We start from the raw sequence: 15,235 nt of genomic DNA, 5'->3' as shown, positions 1-15,235 counted from the left end.
ATTGAAATTTTGAGCAACATAATACGATTACTGATATGCAGAACTAATTATATATTGTAATGCCCACAACACGAATGCAATTTCAAAAATCCCAAATCTGCAAAAAGGGGTGTTAGATAATGAGAATTTATACACAAGTTGTCCCATGATGAAACAATTAACATTACAATAAATAATTCTAATGGAAGCTCACCAATTCTAAAAGTTGAGGTGAAAAGTGTCATTAAACAATTAAAAACCAATAAGAGCCCTGGATCTGGCAAAGTTTACTCTGAAATACTCAAATTGATTGAAAATAATAATCTTGATCTGTTAGTAATTTTGTTAAATACAATTTACGATACTGGGGAAATATCAAAAGAATATCAAAAGAAGTCTTATAAGCCAAATACTTAAAATCCTACTAAAAATAGTTCACAACAGAGTATTTGGATTCAGAGCCGGAATGAGGACAAAAGAGGCTTTGTTTTCTATATACGTAGTGTGGCAGAAGAGTTATGACCAACAAAAACACGTTTTCCTATAGTTTGTCGATTTCGCAAGGGCATTTGATAGCGGATAGCGTATATCATAATAAAATGTTAAGTTCGTTACAGAACATTACCTTAGATGATAAGGACTTCAGATAAATAAGAAACTTACATTGGGGGCAAAGTGCCACGATTAGGATCGACGATGAAACATCCAGAAATATTAATATAAGTCAAGGAGTAAGTCAGGGTTGTGTGTATGCTATATTATGCTGTTTAACTTTAACTTGGTATTGCTATTCATGAAAGCCTTGGAAAACCTTGCTACAGGAATAAAAATTAATGGAGAACAAATTTTTAATATAAGATAGATGATACTATCCTACTAACTGATACAGAAATGAACTTCCAGCAAATCTTAGACCAACTTTGGCAGAGGACAGAAATTTGGAATCGAGATAATGGTAATCCAAAAGGGGCAGAATGTGGCTTTACCTATAATGATAAATGGGAAAATATTAGAACAGATAAACCTTTACAAATATCTTAATTAATTACAAGCTGGAACCAGAACAAGATTCTAAAGCGAAAATTGCTCAAGCTAGAGATAGTTTCTTCAAGAAACTTGTAAAATGTTTTGTTTGGTCTGCTGTTCTCTATGGAGTCAAAGCGTGGGCTCTAAAGATAAAGAGTCTGAATAAGTTAGAGGTAATAGGTAAAAAAAGACAGCTGACGGAAATGTACGGCTCCAACTACACAACAACGAAGAAACTAAATAAATATATCCACCGGTCAATCCGAAAAGACGTAAGAGGAAACAATACAAGAGAAATAACTAAAATAATTAAAGAGAACAAAAGTTTAAAAGTTTTGAGGCGAAATACGAACAACATAGGCAACAAAAGGATGTACAAAATAAAAAACAAAGATGGAAACATTACTACTGATAGAACTAAAATCCTTGAGGTTGCACCGACGAAAGCCAAGATCAGCCCCTGCCCAAAATCACAAACTAGGGATCAGAATGAATGCCAGAAATAACTCTATACGAAATCAAAACGGCACTTTTAGAAATGAAAAATAACAAATCCTCTGGCGATGACGGAGTAGTGATCAAAGCGATCAAACTAGATGGAAATAAAATTATCTAGGCTTTGGCCAAGCTTTTCACCGAATGCATCTACCAAGGAAAAACTACTTCTCAATGGAACAATGCAGTCATTATTTTATTACACAAGCAAGGACACATAAAAGATTTAAAAAACTACCGTCCTATCAGTTTGCTTTCAAACATAGATAAACTTTTCACAAAAATTATCAAAAACAGACTGGACGCTAAATTAGACTTCTATCAGCCTAGAGAACAAGATGGATTTAGATCGGGATACAGCACTAACGACCACTTACTAGTGATAAAGAACATGATAGAGAAGTCTGTAGAACACAACAAACCATTGGCACTGATATTTGCGACTACAAGAAAGTATTCGATACCCTAAGGCATCAGAAAATGTTAAAAGCATTGACAAAATGCCGAATAAACCATCGCTACACTAAGATAATCAAATATATGCCACAGCTAGCGTAAGATTATCTGAACAAGAAACAAATAAATTCTGTATACAGCAATTTGTTGATTCTACAAGGCAAGATTGAGAGTAAGAGAGGCCCTGGACGTAGACGTGTATCCTGGCTGGCCAATCTTAGGAAGTGGACTGGTCTAACGTCAACTGATCTATTGCGAGCTGCTGTGAATATAATAAAACGGCTGAATGTGGTCGCCAACATCTATAGAAGATAGGAACATTTAGAAGATACAGCGAGGAGTACGGCAAGGAGACACCGTCTCTCCAACGCTATTCACGACGCTTTCACAACATACTTGTAAGAAGGCACATCTGAACGAGCATGGTAACAACATAAATGGAGAGAAGCTCAGTCATTTGAGATTTGCAGATGGCATCGTCCTTATAGTCGATCGTATGGATAATGCAATAATAATGTTTGATAAATTATATCACGCTTCCTTGGAGGTCGGACTAAAGATTAATATGAACAAGACGCAAATAATCACTAAATCGAAATATTGCTGTAGATGAAAGGGATATTGTGCAGACTACATTGTATTAGTACTTAGGACATGAAATTCGGTTGGGCAGAGATAACCAGACATGTGAGCTCCCACGTCGCATAGTATTAGCATGGGTAGCGTTTGGTAAATTAAACTATGTATTTAAATCAGATCTACCCATATGCCTCAAAAGGAAAATCTTTGACCAATGTGTGTTACCTGTACTCACTTATGGAGCGAAAACATTAACACTCACAAAAAAGGTAGTTAATAAGATTCGCGTGACTCAGATGACTATGGAGCAGCAGATGTTGGGTGTCCCTCTGAGAGGCCGAATCCCAAACGAAGAAATACGTCGTAGAACAATAACAACAGACGCCATCGAAAAAATCGCGTCGTTAAAATGGAATTGGGCAGGACACGTCGCAGATTATCAGACAACCGATGGTCAAAACGTATTTTAGAGTGGAGACGAAGGTAGGAAGCAATACGAAGTAGAGGACGCCCACCAACTAGATGGACTAACGACCTGAAGCGTGTTAGCAATAACTGGATGTAAGTCACACAAGACAGAGACAGATGGAAAGAGCTGAGGGAGACCTATGTCCAGGACTCATACAGGTTGATGATGATGATTTAAAATGTGGATGTAACAAGGAATTTTAAAAATTACTTGGATTGCACGAAAAACAAATGATCATTTAAAATAGAAGGGAAACAAGGTATTGGAAAAACAAATTGTACTGGATGAGTATTATTAGAAACCGGGCAGGACTAGGCTCTGAAGGACTTATTCGTACAGCTGAAGACACAGAAATGTTTATCACCATAACTGAGAACCTCCACGATGGAGATGCATAAAGAAGAAGAAAAGAAAGGAGATACGATTTTCCAAACTCTTTAAACACCCACTCGAAGACATTTTTAATAAAGTACAACGGAAGGAATATGGAATTTATTACGCAGACGACATCCTTAAATAAAGATGATCAAAAAATTAAATCAAGTAGCCAAAAAAAGATGAAATAAATATTAATCAGAACAAATCAAAAGTGATAACAAATTAAGAAGAGTTAGAAATTCTAGTCTTCGAGATAGAGAAAGATGGAGAAAGAAAATGAAGGCCTAGGTCCAACATCGGATATCTCAAGGGTAACTGATAGATAATATTTAAAATGAGACAAAAAAACTAATTAAATTATTATTATTACTAGTTGTCATTACTAGACATCTTTATAGCATTAACTTGTATGAAAGGACAAAGTAAAGGATATACTAAATAGAAAACTTAAACAAGAACATTCGAATATATTAGAAATATACATAAACGACGAAACGTTGATAAACCAAATCAAGAAACTTAAAAAAAAGCACAAATAATGTCAGAGTATCTATGTTTGCCAAACCTCGAAAATGGCATTTTTATATAAAAATAAACATAAGTGTCATTTTGTTCGCATTTACAGTGTCATCTAAACAAGCTTATATAGGTTGATCTATATCAAAAGTTCTAGCCGGACCGTACTCTCTTATTTGTGGCTTTTGACAAACGTCAACGTTTTTAGGTTTATTTACTTTATTATTAGTTAACTTTAACTTATTAACTTCCAGTTCCTTTGAATTTAATTTGTTTTCGAAAGTGGGAAAATCAATGGGATAAGTACCACCAAAAACTAAAGGTTTAAATAAAACGTCTTTTTCTTTTTCGGTATTATTTTTAAATAATGAATTTTTTAGGTTAGAAAACATATATTTACTTCCCTTTTTAGCCCACGCATCTACTGTATCTGTTATGATATCATGTTTATATCTTTTCCTGTCAAATTTTGTTGCTTTATAGTCTGAAGTGAAGTCTTCGGCAGATATAGAAACTTTACTTTTGGGTTCTAAATATTTTACCACAGTCTTAGTATCAGGAATATCAAGAGATTTATATTTGACTAGTTTTCCTTTTCGGTCGTCGCATTTCATATCGAACGTATTATACCTAGTGTGTCTTGAATCATTTTTAATAGTAATAACTTTCGTATTATCTTTGTAACAAATCAACTGCGATTTTTCTTCATCGCGATAAGATACATTTTTTTGTCTACGTCTACCAATATAGGTCTCTATTTCCAAATCGGAACTATCGCGAGAAGAGCTTTTAGCATAGGTCACGGATTCCGCGCTGCTCTGTTTGGAGCTCCGGTTACTTTTTCGATCGGTTTTAAATTTTCTCAATTCGATGGCATCATCGGGGGATAGAATTTGATTATTAGTTGTTAGTCTTTTGCGCAAAGATGAGGCCACTTGCATAGATAGTGGTGTACTTACTTCAGGTATGTCTTTCTCTACCTCTTTCTGCAGCGTCCCATAAGAAAGCATCAAAAATGAAAGCACATTAGATCAAATAAAAGCACGATGTGAATATATGTAATATTTAGATTAAGTTATTGAAGGCAAATATTCTCAATAAATACATTTTTGGTCAGAATAGATCACAAAAACAGAATATATTTTCTTATCTGTGATTACTAATTTTCAGTTATTAGTACAATAGAATGTGTACAAAAAATAGCTGGTATTGCCTGTAAATTTAAAAAGCTGGTAAATTTAAAAAGATACAGATCGTTAATTTTAGGATTAGGCATTATCTATTAAATGGCTTTCCAGTTCGTGTCAGTTGTTAATATATCATAATTACTAACGTTATCAAAAACTGATAGAGAGTGAAGAAAAGGTTGCAGTATAGATATTTAAAAAAGGTTGCGGTATAGATAGAACATTGTGTTACTTTTATAATAACTTTTAAAATCTTACAATGCGCGAGGAAAAAATTTGACGTAACAATAGCAGCTGCATATTTTCCATTAAAACATGGTCTAAAAACGAAAAGTATGTCCAGTTGTTCAACACGCTTGAGGACAATTTTTTTATTAGTGTAGACTTTAATGCTAAAAACACCGTTCAAAGTTAACCAATACAATGGGTAAGAAATTGCATGCAGCAAGGGAAAATATAAATGGAACCCAACTGGAAAACCCACATATTGGACTACTGATAAAAATAAAACACACGACATAATTGACTTTTTCATTTCAATTTCAAGCTGATAGTGCCAGTTCTGGTTACTCTCTGATACTACTAACGATCAGTGAGCATATTATACCAAGAGAAAATAACCCTAACTTAACCAATAACAGAACGGACTGAACTAGCTTTAGGCAGGAGTTAAGTGACAGAGTTGACCTAAACGTACCATTCAAAACTATTGAACAACTTGATAAAGAAGGAGAGAACCTAATCATAAATATACAACGAGCAGCATGGAATAATACCAAACAAATTAAAAAAAGCCAAAGGTCAAAATTATCCCAAAGAAATTTGATAACTGGTGCAAAGGAAAAAGGAATGCCAGGAAAACATGGCAAAAAACAGAACTGCAGAAACTCTCTCCAAAGCTATGTACGACACTTTTAGAAAATACTTGTAAGAAGGCAGATCCGAACGAGTATGGTATTAACATAAATGGAGAGGAGCTCAGTCATTTGATATTCGCAGATGACATCGTCCTTATAGAAGATCGTATAGATGATACAATAATAATGTTGGAAAAATTATATCATGCTTCCTTGGAGGTCGAATTAAAGATCAACAATAACTAATCTGGAGCTAAACCTATTCGGTTGGACAGAGATAACCAGACATAAAGCTCCCATGTCGCATACGATTAACCTGGGTAGCGTTTGCTAAATTAAACTATGTATTTAAATCGGGCCTACCCATATGCCTCGAAAGGAAAATCTTTGACCAGTATGTATTACCTGTATTCAATTATGGAGCGGAAACATTAAAACTCACAAAGAAGATAGTAGACAAGATTCGCGTATAGAATCGCTAAATGTTAGGTGTCTCTCTGAGAGACCGAATCCCAAACGAAGAAATACGTCAGATAACTAAAAAAAAAACAGACGATATCGAAATAATCACTTCCCTAAAATGGAATTGGGCTGAACTCGTAACCAGATTATCTGACAACCTATGGACAAGACGTATTGTCGAGTGAAGGCCAAGACAAGAATCAGACGGAGCAGAGGCCTCCCAACAACCAGATGGACTAATGACCTGAAGTGTGTTGGCAGTAACTCGATGCAAGCCTCACAAGACAGAAACAAATCGAAGCAGCCGAGAAAGACCTAAGTACAACAAGTGGACCAGTACAGGTTGATGATAATGATGGTCTCTTTCCATATAACATTGTTTTAAGTTAATTTTATTTTTATTGAATCAATTTGGTTATAAGCAAGAAAAATTTTAAAAACAAATGTAGTTTTCATAGAGGAGCTAATGGAAAAATATACAAATAGAAAAACAAAAGTTTATATGGTAGTCTTCGTATTCTTCGGAAGCAATTTCTTGTGACATTTTATTTACTATCTTTAATGAGAATTAACCACAATTTTACTTAAAAATGTTTATTTTGACGTTTTGATTTCCACTTCGGATATTGTTCTCAATATTCATCGATTTCAAAAAAACATATAATCGAGTCTCTCTGCGTTGGATACTGAATAAGACAGGAGGTCACGGTGAATATCTGACGTTTGTGAGAGACATGTAACGACTACTGTTATTTTTAAGAGAGACATAAATAAACAACATGTGAATTTAGGATTGTGTTCGGGATCAGTGCTTAATTCTTATTTATTCTTATTAGTCTGGATCAGATAACAAATCCAAACTGGGGCTTATTATTGCGGTGTTAGTAGAAAATAGTAAAAAGGAATTAGAATAAGACTGAAACAATTGAGGTATATTGTACAAGACTTGTATATACTACTTTTGTGATAAATTCGTTTCATAACTTTCTAAACTACAAAGTTTGAATTATTTTATATATTACAATATTACATGGTATTAATATTAATAATACTACTAATTAAAATGGATACTGAAAATGAACGTATTAGTATGTTTGTTAATTATGCGAGAATATGATTGAACTTATTACATGAACAAGTCTCTTTTTCCATTTATTACTAAATATGATTCATAAAAACTTGTAAATTTGTAAAAAGGTACACTGATAAAAACATTTAATTCTCGTGATCATGTTTTAAGTAAGTTTGTAATCCAAACACTTTTCATCTATTTTATTGAAACAATTTCTATATATAAGATAAAAACAGCCTCCACTTATGGTACATTGTCCTACAAACCAGCAGACGCATTATTTTAAATATCTAGAAGTCCTCGCTGAAGAGATCAACAGAACAATATTTTTCTTTAAAGATCATTTTATGCGAAAACCAATTATTCGTTTCTAATACGGGAGAAAGTGACAACTATTGATGTTATAAAAACCGGAAACTGACCATCAGCTTATACTTTTAAACTTGGGGTAACCAACTTCAAAATGGTGTTACTTAAAACCAGTTCCAGGTAACTAACTATTTATAATATATTGATGACGATTAACTCTTGGACAAGGACAATAACAAAAGTAATTGCAAAAGACTGATATGTTTTGTACACACTTATGGCAAATGAAAAAATTCAAAAGAAAAGTATTTAAAAGTATGCAAAGCATTTAATTCCTAGCTGAATGCTTTCTGCTTAAAAAGCCATTCTGAAGATGGCTATGCTACAATATAATAACTAAATGTAAGATTTAACTGAAGCAATGTCTTAACGTAATTTTAAAAAAATACCACTAAAAAAGAGGGATCCCAGCGTTCAAACAGGAACAAATTTTTTCATCAAAATTTAAAAATAAGATTTTAAAAAGTCATTCAAAAGACAGTACAAAAAAACATATGAAAAGTTTGGTTATCGTACGGGTGCAAACACCCATCCATATGTAGGGACTTGAGGCAACCATAGACATATAAATAATACAAATATACTGACTGCTGCCTTACAGTCGCGCTCCCCTGCATCTCTTTCTAATGGGCCGGGTTTATCGACCACGTGACCTTCCCATTGGTTATTTAGGTCACGTAGTCGATAAACCTGGCAAGTAAGGAAGACTTATTTGCGTCAGTTTTCTCTGTCGCACTGAGGGAACTCGACTGTCAGGCAACAGTCAGTATATTTGTATTGTTACGAACATGCTTTCGGCATGGCCTATGTAACAGTTGCATCTCGAAATGGCTTCGAGAACCTTAGCGATGTATCGAGCGCTGTAGAAATCCATTTGTCAAACAACGAATTAGAGGTGGGACTACCCCAGAAGATTCGAGAATAATACTTTTGGTATATATATGTAAGGATGTTAGGAGTAGTTTAGTTGATAAGAGAGTACCGAACTGTAAACTTATAAATAAATATATTTATATAAATTCAAACCGCTCGTTTTATTTAATCTCGCTACAATATTATATGTCTATGGAGGCGACATGCAGACTGAGACTGATTAGAACTGAATCCTATATTGGGTTTTAAATTCTTTTTCAAAATGACAAGTGTCATAATAAGGAAATTAACATTAAAATTGAAATTCAGAATGAAATCTGAAATGTATCAAAGATATTCTAAATTAAATTACATAAATCCTAGCTTGAATGATTGTAATGTATATATGTTGAAATTGGCAAGTTATCCCCAAAAAACAATATTTTATTTGAGTACTTAAATAGTATCTAGTATTGGAAAATTGAAAATTTAAAAAAAAAATCTCTGTGAGAACTGAACCCATTTACCAAGCCGCTTATTGTTGTTGATCTTAATATGTCATTTTAATACTAAATAAGATATTATATAAATTTTATGTTTATTCTTAATTGTAAATTTCTTGTTTAAAAGAATTATCTGTCGATTGATTACAACATTGTTATAAAATTAATAATGAAAGTTAAATTAAATTTTAGATTGCATGAGGTCACGCTTCTTCTTTATAATATAAATTATATATATTGTTATGTTTCTTCTTTCCCAACCAAAGAAAAATAAATAAAAAAATCCATCGAAATAAAATTTTAAGATATCAATATAAACAAATTGTATATAGTAATTTAAGATAAGATTTAGTGTAGATAAGAATAGAATTGGCAAACGACCTTTTTCCGTTTCAAACAAAATTATCAAAAAAACCTTTGTTTAGAATTAGAAGACATTTTACCTGTAAGTTAATCTTTTCATTGTTTGTATAATCGAGTATTAAATTACCATATTCTAATCTTTTGAAATATGTATAAATTGTGTATTGACAAAACCAATTTTAAAGTAAGCTATTTAGTTTTTCTCTGAAACCGAAATTAGGCTTTTCCAAAACCATGGTAAACACAATTTGAGCTTTTGATTGGACGGTCGTTTTTAAATGGGAATTTGTGAGCCGATCATAAAAACGGGAGACGTCAGTTATAATTTGGTCATCGAAGGAAACAGTCGTTTGTCTCAAGATAGGGTGTCTTTCGTGAGTTGGATACCGGCATTGTGAAAAGAATTGAATAGTTTTGCAGAAGGAGATAGCAAGTAGATTGAAAGAGGTCCTTGTATCTACCGTTGGCATTTTGTGAAGATTTGTGAAAGTAGTTTTACGGCATCAAGTTTACAAAAGGAGGTCCTTGCGTCATTAATAAGTAGTTGAGTTTGGAGAAGTGCATCAGGTGTTTTTGGTTAGTGCAGGAAGAAGCCTAGGTGCGAAAAAGAAGAGATCACATCGTTGAGGAGACTGGATTTTTCTGGGTATGTTCCAACATACAACTCAATAAGAAAATAAGCTGTAAGTGTTTTGTACAATTGAATTTTATATCTGTGAAGGATCGGTTTGACATCATGGTCATTAGCATTCAAATTTAAGAACTGAGGTTTTGTTAGGCTAATCAAAAGTTTAAAGTTTTGTTGTTTCTTGTTTCAAGTAAAGAAAATTTAAGTAAAATTGGTTTTTACTTAATATAAATGTATGTAGATTTAAAATCTTATTATTATAAAAAATTGATTTATTTTCTTGTATGCTGATTGATAAGATAACGACAGAATTTGATAATTGTTTTATTCGTTCGTATAAAATAAAGAAACGTAAATTTTTGTAATATAATGTTTTTTTTTGTTCTTATCCTTTCTTCTCTATCCCGATAAAAGACAACTAGAAAATCTTTGAATCCATCGAACACAGGTAATATAAGGAGTTTATTTTACTTTTGATAACAAATAAGTTATATTTTTTTATTGGCTCAATAAACTAAGATTAAAGTCAAAATAAACAATCATAACAATATATATATATATATATATATATATATATATATATATATATATATATATATATATATATATATATATACCCACAATCATTTAAAAAAAGGTTTATAATTACAATTGAGATTAACTTGTGGGTTTAAGCAACAATCCCAGAAATTGAACCCTGATTTTAAACAAGAAATTTTCAAGATTATATTAAAAAAATTTACATTTCCAATACTAGGTAATATTTTCTAATTTACTTAATTACCCAAATAGAAATATTGCAATCAAGTTTCTTCTTTTTAAAAACACTCCACAGTTTATAATTTTAATTATTGTTTTTTTGGGAATAATTTGTCAATTGACCTTCAGTCAATTTTAACATATATATACACCATACAATCATTCAAGCTAAGATTTATGTAATTTCAATTTTTTAACTTTGAATAATGTTAATTTCCTAATTATGACACCTGTCAGTTGTCATTTTGAAAAAGCATTTAACAGCCAGCATAGGATTCAGTTCTAATTTCTAATTAGTCTGCATGTCGCCTCAGTTCTCACCAGATGGATGGGTGCTTGCACCCGTACCATAACCAAACTTTTAATGTGTTTTTTTGTGGTGTGTTTTTAACAATTTTTTAAAAACTTTTTTAAATTTGGATGAAAAAATTTGTTCCTCTTTTTGAACGAAGCAATCCCACTTTTATAGTGATATTTTTTTAAAACGTGCCGTAAGTTAAAACATTGTTACATTTAAATAATTACTTACATTATGTTATTATATTGTAGCATAGGTCTGAAGATGGCTTTGTAAGCCGAAAGCACTCAGCTAGGAATTAAATGCTTTCACACCTTTAAAAGTACTTTTCTTTTAAATTCATTCAGTAATATAAGTACTTGGATAGTTGGAACGAAAAACGATAAATCATCGTACCCTATATGTCGATCTTTTCACCTTCCACCTCTCTATCTCTTTTAACATGTTCGTCCCGGTTGAATCTTTTCTTTTCTATCTTAATATTCTGATTTTCATCGATATTCTCCGTCTTGCCTTCATTCTCCTAGTTTCTTATTCTATTCATTTTTTAGATGATAACATCTAAGACTTTGCATCTTAAAATATTTCAGCAAGGAAAGCAGGAAGTTGTAGACAACTCGTAATGGTAGTTCTGTATCAAGAATGCTAGAGCCAACCACAAGAACTTCTACATCTATAGTGCTCAGTAGTAAACTACCAGCCATTCAATTTGATTTCCTGTGGACCTGAGAGTGCAATTAACTGAAATAAGTGCCGCTAGATAACCGAACTACCTCAAACAACTCTTAACTATCTATTATTTACAAGATATGTATTTTATTTTATGATGAGCTAACTAGTTTATTGCTCCGTTACAGTTTTATTAATGACCAATAAAGTACTCAAGGTCATGAAACACTTCCTTTTTTTTCGTTTAATATTTAATAGACTTCCTTTATATCGTTATTATAATCTAATATAGCAGGATAGTCTACTATTTCTTGGGCATACGGTACACAAGATATTCTTGAACCGTCTATTATTAGTGGGCTCGACCTGGGGCCTTTAGATATTTTTAAAATATTTAGATGTTTTTACCGGTGCAAGGTATCGATCAAGGGTCCAGGTTTGATCCGGCCAATTTTCAATTCTTGTTTTTTTCATTCGGTTTAATATCTATTCATAAATTATGTAGTTTCGTTTTATGCTTTTTTGAATATACATGACAGAAGCTCTAAATTGCCTACAGTTAACAAAAAAGTTAGTTGCAGGATTACATATTAATTAAAAACATTCGTCGCAGTTTACGTATTGGAATTTTCTTGATCGTAGGTTACAATCTGTATTGTAGATATCCTGTTGTTGTTACTTTTTCTTTATTTATCTAATTTTGTATACTGAATGTCGCAATACCTCACAGTAACGTTTTAGATATCTTTATTTCCCCTATATCTGTATTATTCAATTTGAAAATTGCTGTCCTCGTTTTTCGTAGCCTTTGTTTAAGACGTTCTGTTCATCAGAAACAATCCGCTTTATTATTACTTCGTTTTTAATCTATAAAATTCTATCTCCTCTTCTATTGTTGATAGATATTCTGCTTTTACGAAGCTAATCTCAAGCCTCTTTTAGTATATTTTTTTTTGTAGCTTTCACATTATATCAAGTCAGATCCTTCAGTCTATGAAATCACTACTTGATAATCAGAGAAGCTTAACGTGTATTAGTAATAGTTTCTGTTTTTACTGTATTTTCCAAGTATAATTTAAATAGTACTGGAGATGTGGGGAATCCTTGTAAAAAACCTTTTGCTGTCCTATTATAATCGTTCCCATTTAAAAGAACACTTCATTTTCAGTTTTTTTTTTATTCTGGTGTCTAAATGTACCTTTATATTCTCATTATTAAACTCTTTTAAATTTTTTTGTCATCTCTGTATAATTTGCTGTTCGGAAAAATATGCTGAGATTGTGTATAAAGGCTTATAGACGTGCAAAAACATATTTTTGTGTTTGAACAATCGTTTAAATATATGTATGGCTTAACCAGATGATCTTGTATATTTCCTCATAATAATGAGTAAATAAAACTCAAATACCGTAAGCCATTGAAAAGCAAAAACACGATAGACTAACAATGAATCAATTAAAAAACAACACTTACCTCATGTTGAATTTGATTATTTAATCCGTACATATTCTGTTGATCGACACTTTCCTGGATATATTGATTTGGTTGATTATTCCATTGCTGTTGATTTGACCAATAGTTTTGTTGATCTTGGTATTGGTTTTGAGAGAAATCTAAAATTTTTAAATCAAACTCATTTTATATTTAGTTCAAGTTTTTACTATGATCAGATACAGTTTACAAAGCAAGAGATGAGAAACATTTCTATTCGCATATGGGTGCATATTCTTATATACACAACCGACTAGCGCATTCTAAATGAATCAATAGAAGCACTTCTATTACCATGACATTCTCTGACATTTTTATTTGAAGAGTAATATTCACTTGATATTTTTACTAAAATATCCAACAACGCGCAAAATAAATTAAATATTAGTACAGAAAAGATAGTTAAGATTTGATTTCACGTATAGTGCGTCTACTTTTAGATCCTAGCAGGACTCATCAGAGCGACTTTGTAGAAGCCCTGAATATGAAATCAAATCTTATCGGTCAGAAGGATCAGTAATAATAAAATAACTGGATACACACGCTACGGTGCCACCTTAGAATAAAAACAAAAAGTAGAAATCTGAAGATTTCTTAGTTTTCGAAACCACAATTCAGAATATTGCCTAAATCCGTGCCTTCTAAATTTTTTAAAGCAAAACAGACGGTGAATGGACCGACATGCAAAATCTAAATTTGCATTCCACGACATATCGATTCACCTAGGCAAGAACCTTTCGCGAACTGGTTTCTTATACTCAAAACGTTTGATTTCACATTCAGGGCTGCTACATAGTCGCTCTGATGAGTCCTGCTAGGACGAAATACGTATAAGCAAATAGTAAAGGCATTAAACGAGAAATCAAAATTCTATTTTCCTATTGGATTGTAAAATATTTGGAATTTAAATGGAAGAAAACGAAAGATAATCGACGTTAACTATAGTGTATTTTTATGTATGAGAGAGTAATAAAACAATAAATTATGTATGCAAATCCCTAAACTGTTGATACGGGTGACTCAATGAAAAACAGATATTTGTCAACAAGTTTACAGAAGTATATAGGAAAACAATTTTAAATTGAGTATGACCACCAGGTATAAAGGTTGGAGCAGAATAGAATACAATAGTTGTGAGGATTACTAATCCCTAAATAAGGTTGCCAGTGTCGGAGTGATGGAGGTTAACAGGTACTAATGAATTTGCAAGAAATGTAAGATGTTTATTTTATTGGTTATATATAACCAATAAAAGTTTAATAAGTACCTACCTATTTGCAAAATAAAGTTTAATTCTTTAGATAAAATAAAACGTTTTATTTTATCTGAAATGAGTGCATTCCACGAAGTAAGGGTTTCAACAATCAAACATTTAATTCTTTAATTCCAGGAATTTACGACAGTAATTGACTAGATAATTACCTTCTAAACTTATTCCACAGAAAATGTGATAGTGGGTTTTTCCATTTTGTAGGAAGGTCCAAGTGGCGTATTCAAAATTCTTAACAGTTCACTAAAAGTAGGTACTTCAGTTGCAAGGTGCAGTTTATTGTGTATACTAGTGTTATGGAAAATTTGGAAGTGCCGTGTAAACGCCGAAAAATTGGTCCTCTAACAGTTAATGAAAAAACATTAATATTTAATTGTTTTAAATCATTTACAGACAAACGTTTATGTGAAAGTGTTGATGAGACCGTAGAGTTAGTTAGCAGTACACTTGGTGTTGGGAAATCTACGATTTACAGAGTTATTAAAGAAGAGAAATGTGGTAGTTTTCAAATGCCACGTAATGCTCCAGGGAAACCAAAATTTCAAATAGAATATCAT

General features: G+C 32.1%; 1 protein-coding gene across 6 annotated transcripts in view; it reads right to left on the bottom strand.

The window, feature by feature from the left end:
• Sec16 (endoplasmic reticulum export factor secretory 16) overlaps positions 1-15,235 on the bottom strand; it is a 164,335-nt gene that overhangs the window by 56,762 nt on the left and 92,338 nt on the right. For 5 of the 6 annotated variants that reach the window (XM_072535162.1, XM_072535164.1, XM_072535161.1 and 2 more), the window contains 2 exons: positions 13,391-13,530; positions 4,858-4,884 (listed from right to left, as the gene is read on the bottom strand). In XM_072535162.1, coding sequence (XP_072391263.1) covers positions 4,858-4,884; positions 13,391-13,530 — 167 coding nt within the window. The remainder of the gene's footprint in view (positions 1-4,857; positions 4,885-13,390; positions 13,531-15,235) is intronic. The other variant, XM_072535163.1, reaches the window with a different exon arrangement.

This window comes from Diabrotica undecimpunctata, chromosome 6 (genome assembly GCF_040954645.1).
Source record: "Diabrotica undecimpunctata isolate CICGRU chromosome 6, icDiaUnde3, whole genome shotgun sequence".
NCBI classification, from domain to species: Eukaryota; Metazoa; Arthropoda; class Insecta; order Coleoptera; family Chrysomelidae; genus Diabrotica; species Diabrotica undecimpunctata.
This window is presented reverse-complemented; position numbering and strand designations above follow the sequence as displayed.